This window comes from Chiloscyllium punctatum, chromosome 3, assembly GCF_047496795.1.
Source record: "Chiloscyllium punctatum isolate Juve2018m chromosome 3, sChiPun1.3, whole genome shotgun sequence".
Classification (NCBI taxonomy): domain Eukaryota; kingdom Metazoa; phylum Chordata; class Chondrichthyes; order Orectolobiformes; family Hemiscylliidae; genus Chiloscyllium; species Chiloscyllium punctatum.
The window spans coordinates 98,074,565-98,092,153 of record NC_092741.1 but is presented as its reverse complement, the minus strand read 5'-3'; the positions used below and the strand labels follow the sequence as shown (position 1 = coordinate 98,092,153).

At 40.5% G+C, this 17,589-nt stretch overlaps 1 protein-coding gene across 7 annotated transcripts in view; it reads right to left on the bottom strand.

The window, feature by feature from the left end:
* Window positions 1-10,398: 10,398 nt before the first annotated feature.
* The window catches only part of LOC140463359 (low density lipoprotein receptor adapter protein 1-like), a 108,082-nt gene continuing 100,891 nt past the window's right edge, over window positions 10,399-17,589 (bottom strand). For 5 of the 7 annotated variants that reach the window (XR_011954662.1, XM_072557202.1, XM_072557212.1 and 2 more), the window contains one exon: window positions 10,399-16,017. Coding sequence is in view for 3 of the 7 variants with exons in the window: in XM_072557222.1 (XP_072413323.1) it covers window positions 15,922-16,017 (96 nt within the window). In the remaining 4 variants the exon portion in view is untranslated. The remainder of the gene's footprint in view (window positions 16,018-17,589) is intronic. The other 2 variants (XM_072557245.1, XR_011954665.1) reach the window with 2 other exon arrangements.

The following is a 17,589-nucleotide window of genomic DNA, read 5'->3' as shown; positions in this document are numbered from 1 at the left end:
CTACATGGATGACACCTTTATCATCATGAAACAAATCTAATTACAGGAAGTCTTCAAGACCATCAATAATATATTTACTGGCATAAAATAAAGTAAAGAGGAGTAAAACAACAACAAACTGCCTTTCCTAGATGTCACAGTAGAGCGAACAGCCAATGGAGAATTTCAAACCAGTGTCTACAGGAAAACAACACATATGGACCAAATACTGAACTACAGAAGCAACCACACAAACAGACTTGCATTAGCCACCACATACTACAGCACAGAGGAACTATCAAGGGCAGAGGAAAATCACATATACAGTGTATTCAAAAAGAACGGGTACCCAATGAACACAGTCCACTGAGTTCTCAGCAATAAATCCAAACAAGCAGACAAAATGCATCCAAAAAACCTAGCCACCCTCCCCTAACATCAAAGACATCTCGGAAATTACTGCCAGACTACTCAGACCCCTTGGCGTCATGGTAGCCCACAAATTCACCAACACACTGAAATAGCAGCTAATGAACTTGAAAGACTCTATACAGACAAGTAAAACTATTGCCATTTACTAAATACTTTGCAAGAACTGTGACAAACATTACATTGGACAAATAGGCAGAAAACTAGCCACCAGGATACATGAACATCAACTAGCCACAAAAAGACTTCACCCACTCTCACTTGTATGTTTACATACAGATGAGGAAAGACACCACTTTGACTGGGACAACATATCCATCCTAGGACAAGCCAGACAGAGACACATGCGAGAATTCCAAGAAGCATGGCACTCCAATTAGAACTCTATCAACAAACACATTGACTTGGATCCCTTTTACCATCCCCTAAGAAAAAGAACAGGAAATGACATCACCACATCACTGACCCAAGGAAAGCTAAACACATAAATAAAAAGTGGGCCACACCACTAGTGCTTCACCGGAGGCTCACTGATGATGTTACCTAGTATGGTGACAAAACATCTGAAATAGAACCTTCCAGCTCAGCAAGCAAACTTACATTCGGAACCTCAACCTGAGCCATAAATCCTCTCAAAACTCACTTTCATCACTGTGCTCTGTGGCAATGAGTTCCACAGGCCCACCACTCTTCAGATGAAGAAATGTCTCCTCACCTCTGTTCTAACTTGAACCCCTCCCCCTCCCCCCGCAACAATTCTAAGGCTGTGTCCATGGGTTCTAGTCTCCCTGCCTAATAGAAACAAGCGTCTACCTTTTCTAAGCCATTATCTTGTAGGTTTCTGTTAGATCTCCCATCAACATTCTAAACTCTAATGAATACAATCCCAGGATCCTCAGTCACTAATCATAGGTAAGGCCTACCATTCCAGGGATCATCCCTGTGAATCTCCACTGGACACACTCCAGTGTCAGTATTTTCTTCCTGAGGTTTGGGGCCCAAAATTGGACACAGTATTCTAAATGGGGGCAAACTGGAGCTTTATAAAGTCTCAGATGGACATCACTACCTTTATATTCCAACCTTCTGGAGATAAGTGACAACATTACATTCACTTTCTTAATCACAGACTCAACCTGTAAGTTAATCTTTCGAGTATCATGGACCAGCAATCCCAGATCCCTTTGTACTTTGGCTTTATGAATTTTCTCATAATTTAGAAAATAGTCCATGCCTGTATTCTTTTTTCCAAAGTGCAAGACCTCACATTTGCTCATGTTGAATTTCAACAGCCATTTCCTGGACCACTCTCCTAAACTGTCTAATTCTTTCTGCAGCCTCCCCATCTCCTCAGTACTACCTACCTGTCCATCTAACTTCACATCATTGGCAAACTTCACGAGAATGCCTTTCATTCAGATCATTTATATATATAGTGAACAGCTGCGGTCCCAACACAACCCTGTGGGATACCACTTGAGACTGGCTGCCATTCTGAAAAAGAACCTTTTATCCCAACTCTCTGCCTTCTGTCAGACAGCTAATCCTCAATCCATGCCATTGGCTCACCTCGAACACCATGGGCCCTTACCTTACTCAGCACCCTCCTATGAGGCACCTTATCAAAGGCTTGTGGAAGTCTAGGTAGATAACATCCACTGGGTTTCCCTGGTCTAAACTAATTGTTACCTCTTTAAAGATCTCCCCTTACTAAATCCATGCTGACTTGTTCTAATTCAATCCTGCACTTCCAAGAATTTAGAAATCTTGTCCTTAACAATGGATTCTAGAATTTTATCAACAACTGAGGTTAGGCTAATCGGCCTATAATTTTCCATCTTTTGTCTTGATCTTTTTTTGAACAAGGGGGTTACAATAGTGATTTTCCAATCATCTGGGACTTGCCCAGACTCCAGTGATTTTTGAAAGATCACAACCAATGCCTCTGCTATTTCCTCAGCCACCTCCCTCAGAACTCTAGGATGTAGCCCATCGAGGCCAGGAGATTTATACATTTTTAGACCTTTTAGCGTTTTGAGCAGTTTCTCTTTTGTAATGGCTACCATATTCAACTCTTCCCCCGATTCTCCTTAATTGTTGGGAAATCACTCGTCTTCTACTGTGAAGACAGATGCAAAGTATTTATTAAGTTCTGCTATTTCCTTATCGCCCAGCACTAGCCTTCCTGCATCAATTCGGAATGACCCAATATCTATTTTTGCCTCTTGTTTGTTTCTTATGTATTGAAAGAAACTTTTACTATCACTTCTAATATTACTGGCTAGCCTACCTTCATAGTTGATCCTCTTGTTCCTTATTTCTCTCTTTGTTATCTACTGTTTGTTTGTGTAGTCTTCCAAATCTTCTGATTTCTCAGTGCTCTTGGCCACTTTATAGGCTCTCTTTTTATTTGATACATTTCCTGACTTCCTTTGTTAGCCATGGCTGTTTAATTTCTCTTCCCCTCCACCCCCACCACCCCCCTAACAAGTCTTTCTTTTCTTTGGGATGAACCTCTGTAGTGTGTCCTCTATTACACCCAGAATCTCCTGCCATTGTTGCTCTACTGTCTTCCCCGCGAGGCTCTGCTTCCAGTTGATTTTCATTAGTTCCTTTCTCACGCCCCTGTAATTACCTTTATTTAACTGTAACATTACTACATCCAGTTTTGCCTTCTCTCTTTCAACCTGCAGACTGAACTCTACCATATTGTGATTGCTGCCTCCTAAGTGTTCCCTTACTTTAAGTTCTTTTATAAAGTCTGGCTCATTATATAGCACTAGGTCCAGAATAGCCTGCTCCCTTGTGGGCTCCATCACAAGCTTTTCCAAAAAGCCATCCTGTAAGCATTCCATGAATTCCCTTTCTTTGGATCCACCAGCAACATTATTTACCCAGTCCACCTGCATATTGAAGTCTCCCATGATCACTGTGACTTCGCCTTTCTGACATGCCCGATCTATTTCCCGGTATATCTTGCACCCCTGGTCCTGACCACTGTTAGGAGGTCTTTATATAACTCCCATTATGGTTTCTTTGCCATTGTGGCTCCTCAACTCCACCCACACAGACTCCACATCATCTGACCCGATGTCATTTTGTGCCATAGATTTAAATTCATTTTTGACTAACAAGGCAACCCCGCACCCTCTGTCCACCTCCCTGTCTTTTCGATAAGTTGTGAATCCATGAATGTTTAACTACCAGTCCTGAACCCCTGCAACCACGTCTCTGTGATGTCTATATCATAATCATTCACAATGAGTGGTGCCATTAATTCATCTACTTTGTTACGAATACAATGAGCATTCAGGTAAAGTATCTGAATGCTAATTTTCTTATCCTCATAATTTCCAACATCTCTCATAATATGTCCCAAGTCATCCTTCCTTTTTGCTTCATTTCTAGTCTGCCTTGGGTGTAAACACTGCACACATGTTAACCTGCTGCTTATCTTCTACTCATCTCCATACTCCCTGTCATTTTCCCTTTCTCTTCCTCCCGACTTGCAAGTTTAAAGTCCTAGTGACCACCCTGTTTATCCTTTTCGCTAGAACAGTGGTTCCAGATCTTGTGTCAATTTAGATCTCGTCTTCAGTGCTTTCTCCTGCCTTGGTTAAATGATCATCAGTGATATTGTCATGATTCAGTGGAGTGATGTGCTGAGCTGAAAATCAAGCCTGACTATTCCAAAAGTCATCATTAATGAAACAAAAATCATTAAACTATCAACTGCCCAATTTTAGCTGTTTAATTCAGATTAAAGGAACGTACACACCATACTATTTATTGGAATCTAATCATTTTTAACCAACATGAAACATGACTTGCTAGCTCATAGATAGGAGCAGGAGTAGGCCATTTGACCCCCCACAAGCTTGGTCTGCCATTATGATCAAGGCTGATCATTGAACTCAATACTCCCATCTCAACCCTCTCTCATATTCTTTGAGTCACAAGAGCTATCCACCTCCTTCTTGTAAACAAAGAGTGTTTTGGCCTGAATCACTAGCTGTTATTGAGAATTCCTCACCACTCCTTAGGTAAAGACATTTCTCCTCTCAGTCCTAAAATATTTACATTTTATTCTTAAACAATGATCCCTACCATCAGAAGCATCCTTCCTGCCTTTTTCCTGTCTGGGAGCAGCTGGAGACAGAGTGGATGTGACGTTGAAGACAAGGAGTGTGTTGGAAAGGTAAGGACTTATTATAAATTTGGCATTTAGCAGCAGCTAAACTCGAGATACTACACGTGTAGCATCTCCCTCCTCTAACTAGAAGAAAAAGGACTCTGTAAGGTAAGGCTTTCTTTTCTTTCCTTTCTTTCATATATTTAAGTGCATTGTTTGGTTTTAGATAGTTGGTATAAAGCTAAGACTTACAATGGCAGGGGACCTCAGACCCATGGCATGTGCCTCTTGCCTGATCTGGGAGCTCAGGGACATGACTGACATCCCCGACTCTTACACTTGCAAGAAGTGTGTCCATTCTGCAGCTCGTTTGACTGCATGACAGCTCTGAAGCTGCGGGTGAACTCACTGTGGAGCATCCGCAATATTGAGGAGGTCGTGAATAGCACATTTAGTGAACTGGTCACACCGCAGATTAGGATTGCTGAGGGAGATGGTGATTGGGTGACCAAAAGGCAGAGAAAGAGTAGGAAGGCAGTGCAGGTGCCCCCTGCGGTCATCTCCCTCCAAAACAGGTATACTGTTTTGGATATTGTTGGGGGAGATGGCTCACCAGGGGATGGCCGCAGTTGCCAGGATCATGGCACCATGGCAGGCACTGTTGCTCAGAAGGGCAGGAAAAAGACTCGTAGGGCTATAGTCATAGGGGGTTCTACTGTAAGGGGAGTAGACAGGCGGTTCTAAGGCTGAAAATGAGACTCTCGGATGGTATGTTGCCTCCCAGGTACTCAGGTCAGAGCTGTCACCGATTGGCTGCAGAGCATTCTGAAAGGGGAGGGTGAACAGCCAGTTGTCACGGTGCACATTGGCACCAATGATACCAGTAAAAAACAAGATGAGGTCCTGAAAGCAGAATTCAGGGAGCTAGGAGAGAAGTTAAAGAGGAGGACCTCAAAGGTACTGATCTCAGGAATGCTACCAGTACTATGTACTAGCCAGGGTAGAAATGAAAGAATGGGCAGGATGAACACATGGCTTGAGAGATGGTGTAGGAGGGAGGGGTTCAGATTTGTGGGACACTGGGACTAGTTCTGGAGAAGGTGAGAGTATTACAAATTGGACAGTCTACACCTGAACTAGACTGGAACTAGTCTCCTTGGGGGTGTTTTTGCTACTATTGTTGGAGATGTTTTGAACTAATGTGGCAAGGGGCTGGGAACCAGAAGACTACTAGACAGTGAGGTGGAAACTGGAGACTGTAAGGATCACAAAGTTAGCATTACCAAGGGGAAAGTTGACAGAGAGCAGATGAATGCGTAAGAACTGGCGGTCTGAAGTACATAAACTTTAATGCAAGGAGTGTAGTGGGTAAGGCAGATGAACTTAGGGCTTGGTTTGGTGCCTGAGAGTATGACGTCATTGCGATCACAAAGACTTGGTTGAAAGGAGAGCATGACTGGCAACTAAATGTTCCAGGATATAGATACTTTAGACAGGATAGGGAGGGAAGTAAAAGGGGTTGGAGGAGTTACATTGCTGATCAGGGATGATATCACAGCTGTGCTAAAGGAGAACACTATGGAGGGTTTGAGCAGTGAGGCATTATAGGTGGAGCTGAGAAATAAGAAGGGTGCAGTTACATTGGTGGGTATTCTGATGGTATTTGAGGCCTCCCAATAGTGAATGTGAGGTAGAAAAACAAATAGGCAAACAGAGTATGGAAAGATGTAGAGGCATTAGGATAGTGGTGATGGGAGATTTTATTTTTCCCAACATTGACTGGGATACACTTAATGTCAGAGATCTGGATGGGACAGAATTTGTAAGGAGCGTCCAGGAAAGTTTTCTAGAGCAGTATGTCAATAGTCCTACAGAGGAAGGGGTCATATTGGACCTGGTGTTGGGAATGAGCCAGGCCAGGTGATAGAAGATGTGGTGGGGGATTTCTTTGGGAACAGTGACCACAATTCTGTAAGTTTTAGAATATTTGTAGACAAAGAGGAGAATGGTCCTAAGGGAAGAGTACTAAACTGGGCCAAGGCCAATAATATCAAAACTAGGCAGGAGCTGGGAAATGTGGATTGGACACAGCTATTTGAAGGGAAGTCCATATTTGATATGTGGGAGGCTTCAAAGATAGGTTAAAGATAGTGCAGGATAGGTATGTTCTTTTGAAAACAAGGAAGAGGAAAAGGCAGGATTCGTGAACAGTGGATGACAAGAGAAATCGTGCGACTAGCCAACAGGAAAAGGGAAACATACATAAGATCCAGGCAACTAAGAACAGAATGGGCCTGGGAGGAATATCAAAAGATTAGGACCAATTTTAAATGAGGAATCAAGTGGGCTAAAAGGGGTCATGAATTAACTTTAGCAAGCAGAATTAGGGAGAATCCCAAGGCCACGTATTCTTATATAAGAAGCAAGAGGGTAACCAGAGAAAGGGTTGGTCCACTAAAGGATAAGGAAGGAAGGAAGGTTGTGTGTCAAACCTGAGAAAATGGGTGAGATTCTCAAAGATTACTTTGCATCAGTGTTCATTGAGGAACGGGAGGTGATGAATGCTGAGATTAGAGATAGAAGTTTGTTTACTCTGGGTCATGTTGATATAAGGAGTGTCGGGTAGGCTAAAGGACATTATGGTGGACAAACCCCGAGGACCGGTTGGGATCTATCCCAGGTTGCTGAGGGAGGCGAGAGAGGAAATAGCTGGGACCCTGACAGATGTCTTTGTTGCATCCTTAAACACAGGTGAGGTGTCGGAGGGCTGTTCGTGTTGTCCCCCTGTACAAAGGTAGTAGGGATATTCTAGATAACTGCAGACCGGTGAGCCTAACGTCAGTAGTGGGAATGTTGCTGGAGAAGGTACTGACGGCTAAAATCTATTTACATTTGGAAGAGAATGGGTTTATCAGTGATAGGTAACATGGTTTTGCGCAGGGGAGATCGTGCTTTAGCAACTTAATAAGAGTTCTTTGAGGATGTTGATAGATGAAGGAAGGGCTGTAGGTGTCATATACATGGACTTTAGCAAGGCGTTTGATAAGATTCCCCGTGGTAAGCTAATAGAGAAAGTGAAGTCACATGGTGTGCAGAGTGTTCTAGCTAGGTGGATAAAGAAATGGTTGAGCAACAGGAGACAGAGAGTAGTTGAAGGGAGTTTCTCAAAATGGAGAAAGTGGTGTTCCACAGGGATCAGTGCTGGGACCACTGTTGTTTGTGATATACATAAATGATCTGGAAGAGGGCAGTGTTGGTCTGATCAGTAAGTTTGGAGATGACATGAAGATTGGTGGAGTAGCAGAAAGCATAGGGGACTACCAAAAGAATACAGGAGAATATAGATAGACTGGAGAGTTGGGCAGAGAGTGGCAGATGCAGTTCAATCCAGGCAAAAGTGAGGTGATGCATTTTGGGAAGTATAATTTGAGCCAACTATACTTTAAATGGAAGAGCCTTGGAAAAAGTTGATGAGCAGAGAGATCTGGGAATTCAGATCCAGTGTACACTGAAGGTGGCTGCACAGATGGATAAAGTGGTCAAGAAGGGCATATAGTATATGCTTGCCTTCATCGGATGGGGTATTGAATATAAGTATTTAGAATACTGTGTACAGTTCTGTTCGCCTCATTACCAAAAGGACGTGGATGCTTTGGAGAGGGTGCAGAGAAGGTTTACGAGGATGTTGTTTGGTATGGAAAGTGCTAGTTATGAAGAGAGGTTGAGTAGGTTAGGATTGTTTTCATTAGAGAAAAGGAGATTGAGGGGGGACCTAATTGAGGTCTACAAAATCATGAAGGGTGTAGATTGGATAGATAGAGATAAGCTTTTTCCCAGGGTGAAGGATTCAATAACAAGAGGTTACGCGTTCAAGGTGAGGGGTGAAAAGTTTAAGGGGATAAACGCAGCAAGTACTTTACCCAGAGGGTGGTAGGTGCCTGGAACTCATTGCCAACAGAGGTAGTAGAGGTAGGCACAGCAAATTCATTTAAGGTGCATCTGGACAGATGCATGAGTAGGTGGGGAGCACAGGGATACAGATGCTTAGGAATTGGGCAATAGGTTTAGACGGTGGATTTGGATCAGCTCAGGCTTAGAGGGCCAAAGGGCCTGTTCCTGGGCTGTAAATTTTCTTTATTCTTTATAATGTGACTAGTCCTACTAGAATTTTATAGGTTTCTGTCAGATCATCCACCCCTCAACTATACTCTTCTCAACACCAGTGACTACAATCCTAACCAACTCAATCTCTCCTCTTACATCAGTCCTGGAATCAATTTGGTAAACGTTCCCTGCACTCCTTCTATAGCAGGAACATCCTTCCTCAGAAAAGGACACAAAAGCTGCACACAATATTCCCTGTGTGGCCTCACCAATGCCCTATACAATAACAAGACATCCTTGCTCCTATACTTGAAATTTTCACGATGAAGGCAGACATACAGTTTGCCTTCTTTACTGCCTGCTACAAGTAATTCACAACATAAACTCAAGTTTTTAAAAAAAAAATTTTTATACACACAGAGACATACAAATGACATTAGACATGAGCATATAGCTGGTGAAGGGAAACAAAAAGCCAGAGGTGCACAGTTCTAACATCGATTTGGAAGTCCATGAGTGGTTTTCTTTCGGTTCCTTTTGATTCTTCGAGTATGTGGTGTGGATACAGCAATTCTCAATTTTTCATTCACTGGTTGAAGATTTCCCATTTCAGTATCACTGAATGTGTTTTTACACTTTCTTTCAGCAAGAGAATGTGCAACAAGAGTAGTTTACAGAGAAATTGAGAGTGAGGACAGCTGTTGAAAGATTTCCTGTTCCTTCTCCACACAAGTGGGAGATAGTGTGTTTTGGGTGCTTTCTGGATGTTTCTACTATATTGCAGAATATGTCAAGCCAATAGATCAAGCATCCTCCTTCACTAGCATTATTCGAGTAGATTGTAGATACGAGACACTGATTTCTAGTAAAATTGCAACAGCTTCTCTCTGTTTTCTTGGTTCAAAGCAGTACTTTTTCCATTTTTAGTCCAGTCAAAAGTTTCATTTTTTGGAATCATCATTTTAATAAGTATTACTAGCCTTCAGTGAAAGCATGATTCATTCATTCCTACTTATCTTCTACTTGGACTAACTATCTCTCTAAATAAGCCTGGAGATGCAGTACTATGTGTACTGCTTGATCCCAAGGATAGCATTCTCCCCTACATGGTCCACAACTAAGAACATTTTCTCTTTCATACACAATTTTGTTAATTGTTTTTTTGTCATTTTCTTTAGTGTCAAAAATACTAGTCTATTTTCATCATCACTTGGCTGGAATACTGCAGTGTGCTCTTCACTTACCTCCTTTCTTCTATCAATGATATAATGTCACTCAAAGCTCTGGCCTGTAAAGAAACTTGCATTCCCAAGGTTCTAAGATCCTGCTTAGCTTCTAAGTTCAGTACATCTGAAAGAATGAACTAAAATGCTTTATATTCAGGATTCCCATAATGTTATCTCCAATGTCTGCAATCACCGTTGTAGTATATGTACAACTTTCTGTAGCTTCAGGTTCTCTGATGCTGGTCTGTCTTTGAGTTTCTGTCCTCTCTGCTTCATTGCTACTAGCTGCTCTTTCCTGTTTCCACTCTGGAACTTTCAACTCAACATTATTACCACCTTCTTCGCTTTCAATAACTGCTAAAGAGACTCCTTGATTCTCATTCATTCTTCCCATTTGCTTTGTGAATTCTCTACCACTTTGAAAAGTACTCACAGCATGTGTGCAGTCGGTGCTAATGAAATGTTATGATAACCTTTCATGCCCTACCTTGCAGTAAACCAATCAGCTAACAAGAAAAAACCCTGTGGTCCGATAAATGTCAGGACTTTTATTATTACAGATGTATTAATTATAAAAAGCACTGGTGAGTTTATTATGGTACAGATTTTATCCAAAATTCAGAACAGTGTAGACAGTCATTAGAGTACAACAATATCAAATTGTGAATTATTATTATCTGTTGATAAATTTCTGAAATTTACAGAATGCTGCCATTACACTAAACCTATCGTACTTACATAGTTATCCCATGGGTCAGCAGACTTCGTATTGAGTTGAACTACATGATAATTCTACGCATGTTAACTAAACAACAAATAGTGTGCTTGGAAAGTTTTAAAGCATTCAGAGTGAGTGTAGATGCATAAATGGCAGTATTAGAAGCTGCATTTGCAAAGCTGATTTGTCAGGAGTTTCAGCGTTGTATTATTAAAAAATGTTACAGTGCAAAGTAGTCCAATCTAGACTCTTTATAATAGAATTCTTCTGCAGGTTGCATCCAAACAGCAGAAATGTGGAATTAAACAATGTGTTGCATAGATACGTAAGTATAAACTTCAATTTGTCACTATTATCAGCACTTAGTCTCAACATTTCTAGCTGAATAACACTCAATTATCATGTTGTAAAGCTTTTTTTTATAACTCTATTTGATACTATACAGACCTGATGTTGTTTATATATTTCAACAAGCACTTTGCAATTGAAATAGCACAGGTCAAAGACCAAATAATTTAATTAGTGATGGTACAAATTAATCTAGAAGTTGAGGTAAGTTCTATTATGGTAAGTACAGTAGTTCTAGATGGCAACAAACTATAATACAAAAAGTCGACAGGAAGTTTAACAATGAATAAATTAGTTTTGTCATTTATATATATTCAGTGTTCTTCATAATCAGTTTTTTTTAAAAAAAAGTATAAGTCACCATTGCCAACACTTTCAATGTACTAGTATAAAATACCAAAACCTACACTGCATCACCAAACCAAGCAGAGTACACAGCAAAACTTCATTTACTTAAATACAATGAAGGCTGGTCAAAATAGATTTTATATTAATATACAGATTTTTTTTTCAAAATTATATTACAACAAAATATCTTTTAAAAAGCACATTAGTCCAGTGCCATTCCTTAGTTTTTTTGTTTTAGAGGAGTTCTAGATTTGTTCAGTACAGCAGCATTGGTTCGTAAAGTTACATCTTTGTAAAATAACAGTTTATCTTACGGCATAGTCGTTATCAGTTAAAAATCTGCAGCATTTCCAAGATAATTTACAATGTTTAAAACTTACAGTTGTACTTCAAAGGGAAAACTATTCACAACTAGTGTTATTGTGTATGTTCCAGTTAAATTGTAGGTCTATTATGAATATTAGTTCCAGTTGATATTCATTGTGCATCAGTGTTTTCCTTCAATTGTAAAGATAATTTTCTTCAAAATTTAAAGCTCAACATGAACACAAAAGAAAGCATTCATGTTGGTCTAGAGTCACTGAAAATTTTTAATTCTGTCCAAAAAAAAAGTCCTTGTCACCTTTAAAATGCACAATTGAGAGAGCATAGCTATGGGGGTTGTAACATTGAGTTCTGAATAATCATAGAATCCCCACAGTGTGGAAACAGGCCATTTGGCCCAACAAGTTCACACCAACCCTCTGAAGAATAACCCTCCTAGATCCATTCCCCTACCTTATCATTATATATAAGCATATAATAACATACATAAGTATGTTCTATTATTTTATTTTTAAACGGATTTGTCACCAATAATACCTTAGTTATTTACTACTGAGTATTTCAGATGAATTGTTAAAATATCAATTGGGTTCGATGCTACACACATTATAGGGAAGCAGTAAAAATACCTTAAAATGGTGATATAAAAGTGGCACTTAGATTTTTAATTTTGCTTCAAATTTGATTTTTTTTAAAATCATGGTTCTTTCCAAAACTGACTTGTTGCACACCAGAATACTTAAAATAGCTCACTTCTAGAGAAGACACTCAACTTCAGAGTAAAACATCAATTCCCCGAAAATGTAAAATCCAAAAGACAACATCGAAACAGAGCTTTCTTTAAGTATTTCTTTGTCTAGCTGATAATTCTGTTCAACTTCATGTGAAAATAGGAGTATTGATAATATACACATTCTGAATACAAGGCTACATTTTTCAAAGTAGAGAAATCAATTCAAGAGGCATTCAAGGAAGAAGGCAACTTATGTTAGGATGAGATGTGAAGGCTCCGTTAGGGCGCTTGAGACTTACATGTTAGCCAGGAAAGACCTAAAGAGAGCGAAGAGGAGCCAGGAGGGGACAAAAGTCGTCATTGGCAGATAGGATCAAGGAAAACCCTAAAACTTTCTACAGGTAGTTCAGGAATAAAAGAATGACTAGAGAAAGATTAGGGCCAATCAAAGACAGCAGTGGGAAGTTGTGCATGAAATCAGAGGAGATAGGGGAAGCTTAAATGAATATTCACACTGGAAAAAAACGTTGTTGAGGTGAATATGGAGATACAGGCTACTAGACTAGATGGGATTGAGGTTCACAAGGAGGAAGTATTAGCTATTCTGGGAAGAGTGAAAATAGGTAAGTCTCCTGGACCAGATGGGATTTATCATAGGATTCTCTGGGAAGCCAGGGAGGAGATTGCAGAGTCTTTGGCTTTGATCTTTATGTCATCATTGTCTACAGGAATAGTGCCAGAAGACTGGAGGATAGCAAATGTTGTTCAAGAAGGGGAGTGGAGACAACCTTGGTAGTTGTAGACCAGTGAGCCTTCCTTTGGTTGTGGGTAAAGTGTTGGAGAAGGTTATAAAAGAGCTAGGATTCATAATAATTATTTCGAGGAGAATAGGTTGATTAGGGATAGTCAACATGGTTTTGTGCAGGGTAGATAGTGCCTCACAAACCTTATTGAGTTCTTTCTTTGAGAAGGTGAACAAACAGGAGGATGAGGGTAAAGCGGTTGATGTTGTGTATATGGATCTTAGTTAAGTGTTTAATAAGATTTCCCATGCCTGCAGAAAATACAGGCATGGGATTGAATGTAATTTAGCAGTTTGGATCAGAAATTGGCTACCTGTAAGAAGACAGAGGGTGGTGCTTGATGGGAAATGTTCACCCTGGAGTTCAGTTATTGCTGGTGTACCGTAAGGACCTGTTTTGGGGCCAGTGTTGCTTGTCATTTTTATAAATGACCTAGACGAGGGCATAGAAGGATGGGTTAGTAAATTTGTGCATGACACGAAAGTCGGTAAAGATGTGGATAGTGCAGAAGGACGTTGCAGGTTAAAGAGAAACATAGATAAGCTGCAGTGCTGGGCTGAGAGGTGCCAAATGGAGCTTAAGCAGAAAAGTGTGAGGTGATTCATTTTCAAAGGAGTAACAGGAATAAAGAGTACGAGGCTAATGATAACATTCTTGTTAGTGTAGATTGAGCGGAAAGATCTCAATGTCCTTGTACATAGATCCCTGAAAATTTCCATCCAGGTTGATAGGGTTGTTAAGAAGACATAGTGTGTTAGCTTTTATTTGTAGAGGGATTGAGTTTCAGAGCCATGAGGTCAAGCTGCAGCTGTACAAAATTCTGGTGTGGCTGCACTTGGAGTATCGCGTACAGTTTTGATCACCGCATTATAGGAAGGATGTGGAAAGTTTAGAAAGGGTTCAGAGGAGATATACTAGGACGTTGCCTGGTATGGAGGGAAGCTCTTATGAGGAAAGGCTGAGGGGCTTGAGGCTGTTTTCATTAGATAGAAGGACATTGAGAAGTGACTTAACTGAGACATAAAAGATAATCATAGGGTGGACAGCGAGAGCCTTTTTCCTTAGATTGTGATGGCTAGCACGAGGAGACATAGCTTTAAATTGAGGGGTGGTAGATATAGGACAAATGTCAGAGGTAGTCTCTTTAATCAGAGAGGAGTAGGGGCATGGAACACACTGCCTGGAACAGTAGTAGTCTTGCCAACTTTAAGGGCATTTAAATGGTCATTGGATAAACATATGGATGGAAAATGGAGTAGTGTTGGATAGATGGGCTTCAGATTGGTTCCACAGGTTGGCACAACATCGAGGCCTGAAGGGCCTACTGCGCTGTAATGTTCTATGTTCTATCTTATTTCTGCCATAATAAATAACTACATTTTCCCAATTCTCAAGCTTTCTGGAGTATTAAATTTATCAGAAGTGTGTAACCACAACTTGTAGATTAAAAATTCAAGTGGTAAGAAAGGCTGGGATCTTTTGGAGCAGACCTTGAGATAATTGCCAACTAATAGCTTTGTGTTATATAGGGATTCCTTACATACGCTTGTAGGTATTAGTTGTAATGGCTGGTTTTCAGTATGTTAGGAGGTAGCAGATTTATTGCCAATGATACTAGCAGTAACTATCTTGTTAAAGTTCAAACTATCCCTTATTGTGGTGTCATCAAATGTATATCTTACAACTCCATTGGAGTTTATTCTTTGCATTGAATGATCTGTATTAGGTACTGAAAGTGGGCCAAGTTCTCAAGTTCAGCTTTGCTCCAATTGGCTGGCTCACTCAAGTTTAATTTTTATTTGAGTGATAGTCCTTAATTAGGATGAGTCAGGACTTCCACCTGTCCTCAAATGGAGTCCAGCAGCTCTGTGCCACACCAGGATTGGTGGCGACTGCCAGTGCCATAGAAGGCCTGACAAACCATGAATACCCCCACATTCAGCTAATTACAGGATCTTGCTAGGGTTGACAGGCCTTGGCAAAGGGGGCAGGGATGCCTTTTAGGACAGGGCATGGGGATAGGTGAACATGGGGAGACAAAAAGCATGGTCTGGGAATGAGGCAATCACCCACTACTTGTCTTGACCAGCTGCCTTCAGAGTTAAACAAGGCAGGCTACATGTTTGCAGCAGGCCTAGGCTGCCTTTAAATCTTTGTGGCAACAGGCTGAGGCCCTTAAATGGAATTTAGTCACTTAAGGCCTCAGTTGGGCCATGGGCCAAGGGTGGTGGGCAGGCAGGCAATGAAATTAAAGATTTACCTGCTCTCCTGCCTGCCATTGGATAATCTATAAGAGACAGCCGAATGTGTGATAGGTTGTCAATGGTTTGGTAAAATCCCCCCAATTTTATAAGAATGTGGAATTGCTCAGAAACAACATGACCACGACCAATGAATTTCCTGCTAGTCCTGTCAAACAATGCTATGATTAGTCTACAACTCCAACATCAAGCAATTTCTGTCAATTAATATAAATCAGATCCAAAAATTAATTGGAAACAACTGTGCCATTGAAAATCATAGCTCAAGTCTTCTAAAAACAAATCTTCTTCATTGTTGTTAACACAAATTAGAGGAAATGTTGATTTCAAGCAGGTATTAGCCAAAGACATGCAGCACATTCGCTCCAGTTCTCTTCTTTCAGCAAGTTCCAAAACCAAGCCAAAGTTACTGCAATTAAACCAGCATCTCAATCAATGAACAAGAGGCAGCTTTGCCTTAACAAATGGCGTGGTGACAAGACTTCTTTGAGACTGGAGGTCATGGGCGTACTTTGCTTACTCTGCAATCGTAGGAGGGCCTCTTCTACTCAAGAGTCCTGAAGATCTACTGAGACATTCTTGCACCATATGTTTGTTCGTGATTCCGCAAATCTGAAATAAAAAACAAAGTAGATAATTTAATTTCTCTTTGCTAAGATCATTATGTTCAGGTTAATTTACAAATTCACACTGCCATCAAGGAATTTCCTCCATTGCAAGTATGTGTCAAAAATAGGAGATGCCCACAATTTCCCAAGTATTAGAATTAATTAAGCCTTATTTAATATTCTTTAAGATGTTAGATTGCATCCTAAAGTCACCTACGTTAAATAAATCACTGAAATTCAACATAGTTATATTAACTTAAACTAACAAATGAACAAATTCACATTTACACAGCATCTTCCTCAGGATGTCCCAGTGCACTTCCAAGTCAAACATGTCTTTTGTGTTTAAATTAATGTAAGAACTTCCATAGCCAATTTTCACACCACGGATCCACAAGCATACCCAGATAGCTTTTCCTTAAAGAATAGACTATATTCTAGACTCAACTGCTCTTCTGTAAATAGTGTGGGATATTTTTATAACCACGAAAGATAGCAGATATGGCCTAAGTTCAAAGGAATCATGGATGCTTATCCACAAATCCCTGAAGGCAGCAGGGTAGCTAAGATGACACTTGCCTGTATCAATTGAGGCATACATATTATAAGAGCATAGAGGTTATGTTGGAGCTCCACAGGACTTAAGTTAGGTCACAGTTAGATTACTGCATGCAGTTCTCGTCACCACTCTATAGGAATGATGTGATTGCATAAGTGGGGATGGAACGGCGATTCACCAGGATGCTGCCTGGGATGTAGCATGTCAGAGAAACTCAATAACCTTGGCTTATTTTCTTTGGAGCTAAGGGGGTTGAAGGGGGACCTGATAGGAGGTGTACAGGTGTATGAGTGTCATGGACAAGATGGACAAAAAGAATCTATTTTCCTTAGTTGAAGACTTGATAACAAGGGAGCAAACTTTTAAGTCAGCATCTTGCCTGAAGACAGCACCCCTGGTAATGCAGCGCTCCATCATCCTGCGCTGAAGTGTCAACTTAGACTTTACGCTCAGATCTCTGGAGTGGGACTACAATCCACATCCTACTGTTTCAGAAGCAACAGCATTACCACCAAGCATACAGCTACCTGAACCAAATCTAACAATTTGGGTTTCAGTTGTACTTCTTTTAGCTTATATGGTCAACATTCTCAATCCCCATTCTCAGCAAGGTGACAGCTTCCAAGGTAATGTGACTCAGAAGATCAGTGCTACAGTTTCACTGGCCCTCACTTCCAATGGGTACATCATTTTGCAACGTCACTTATTTATATTCAATCATTAAGTCATACAATTCAGCATAAGTAACTTCCTAATTTACATCACCATTTCCTTTACCAACATCAAGATTCTTTGGGACACAAACTAGATATCACCTGATGAAGGAGCGACGCTCCGAAAGCTAGTGTGCTTCCAATTAAACCTGTTGGACTATAACCTGGTGGTGTTGTGATTTTTAACTTTGTACATCCCAGTCCAACAACGCCATCTTCACATCATGATTTCCATATCTACTCCATGAAGGCCCCTAAGAATCTTGTATATTTCAATTAGTTCATTTCTTATTTTTCTCAACCT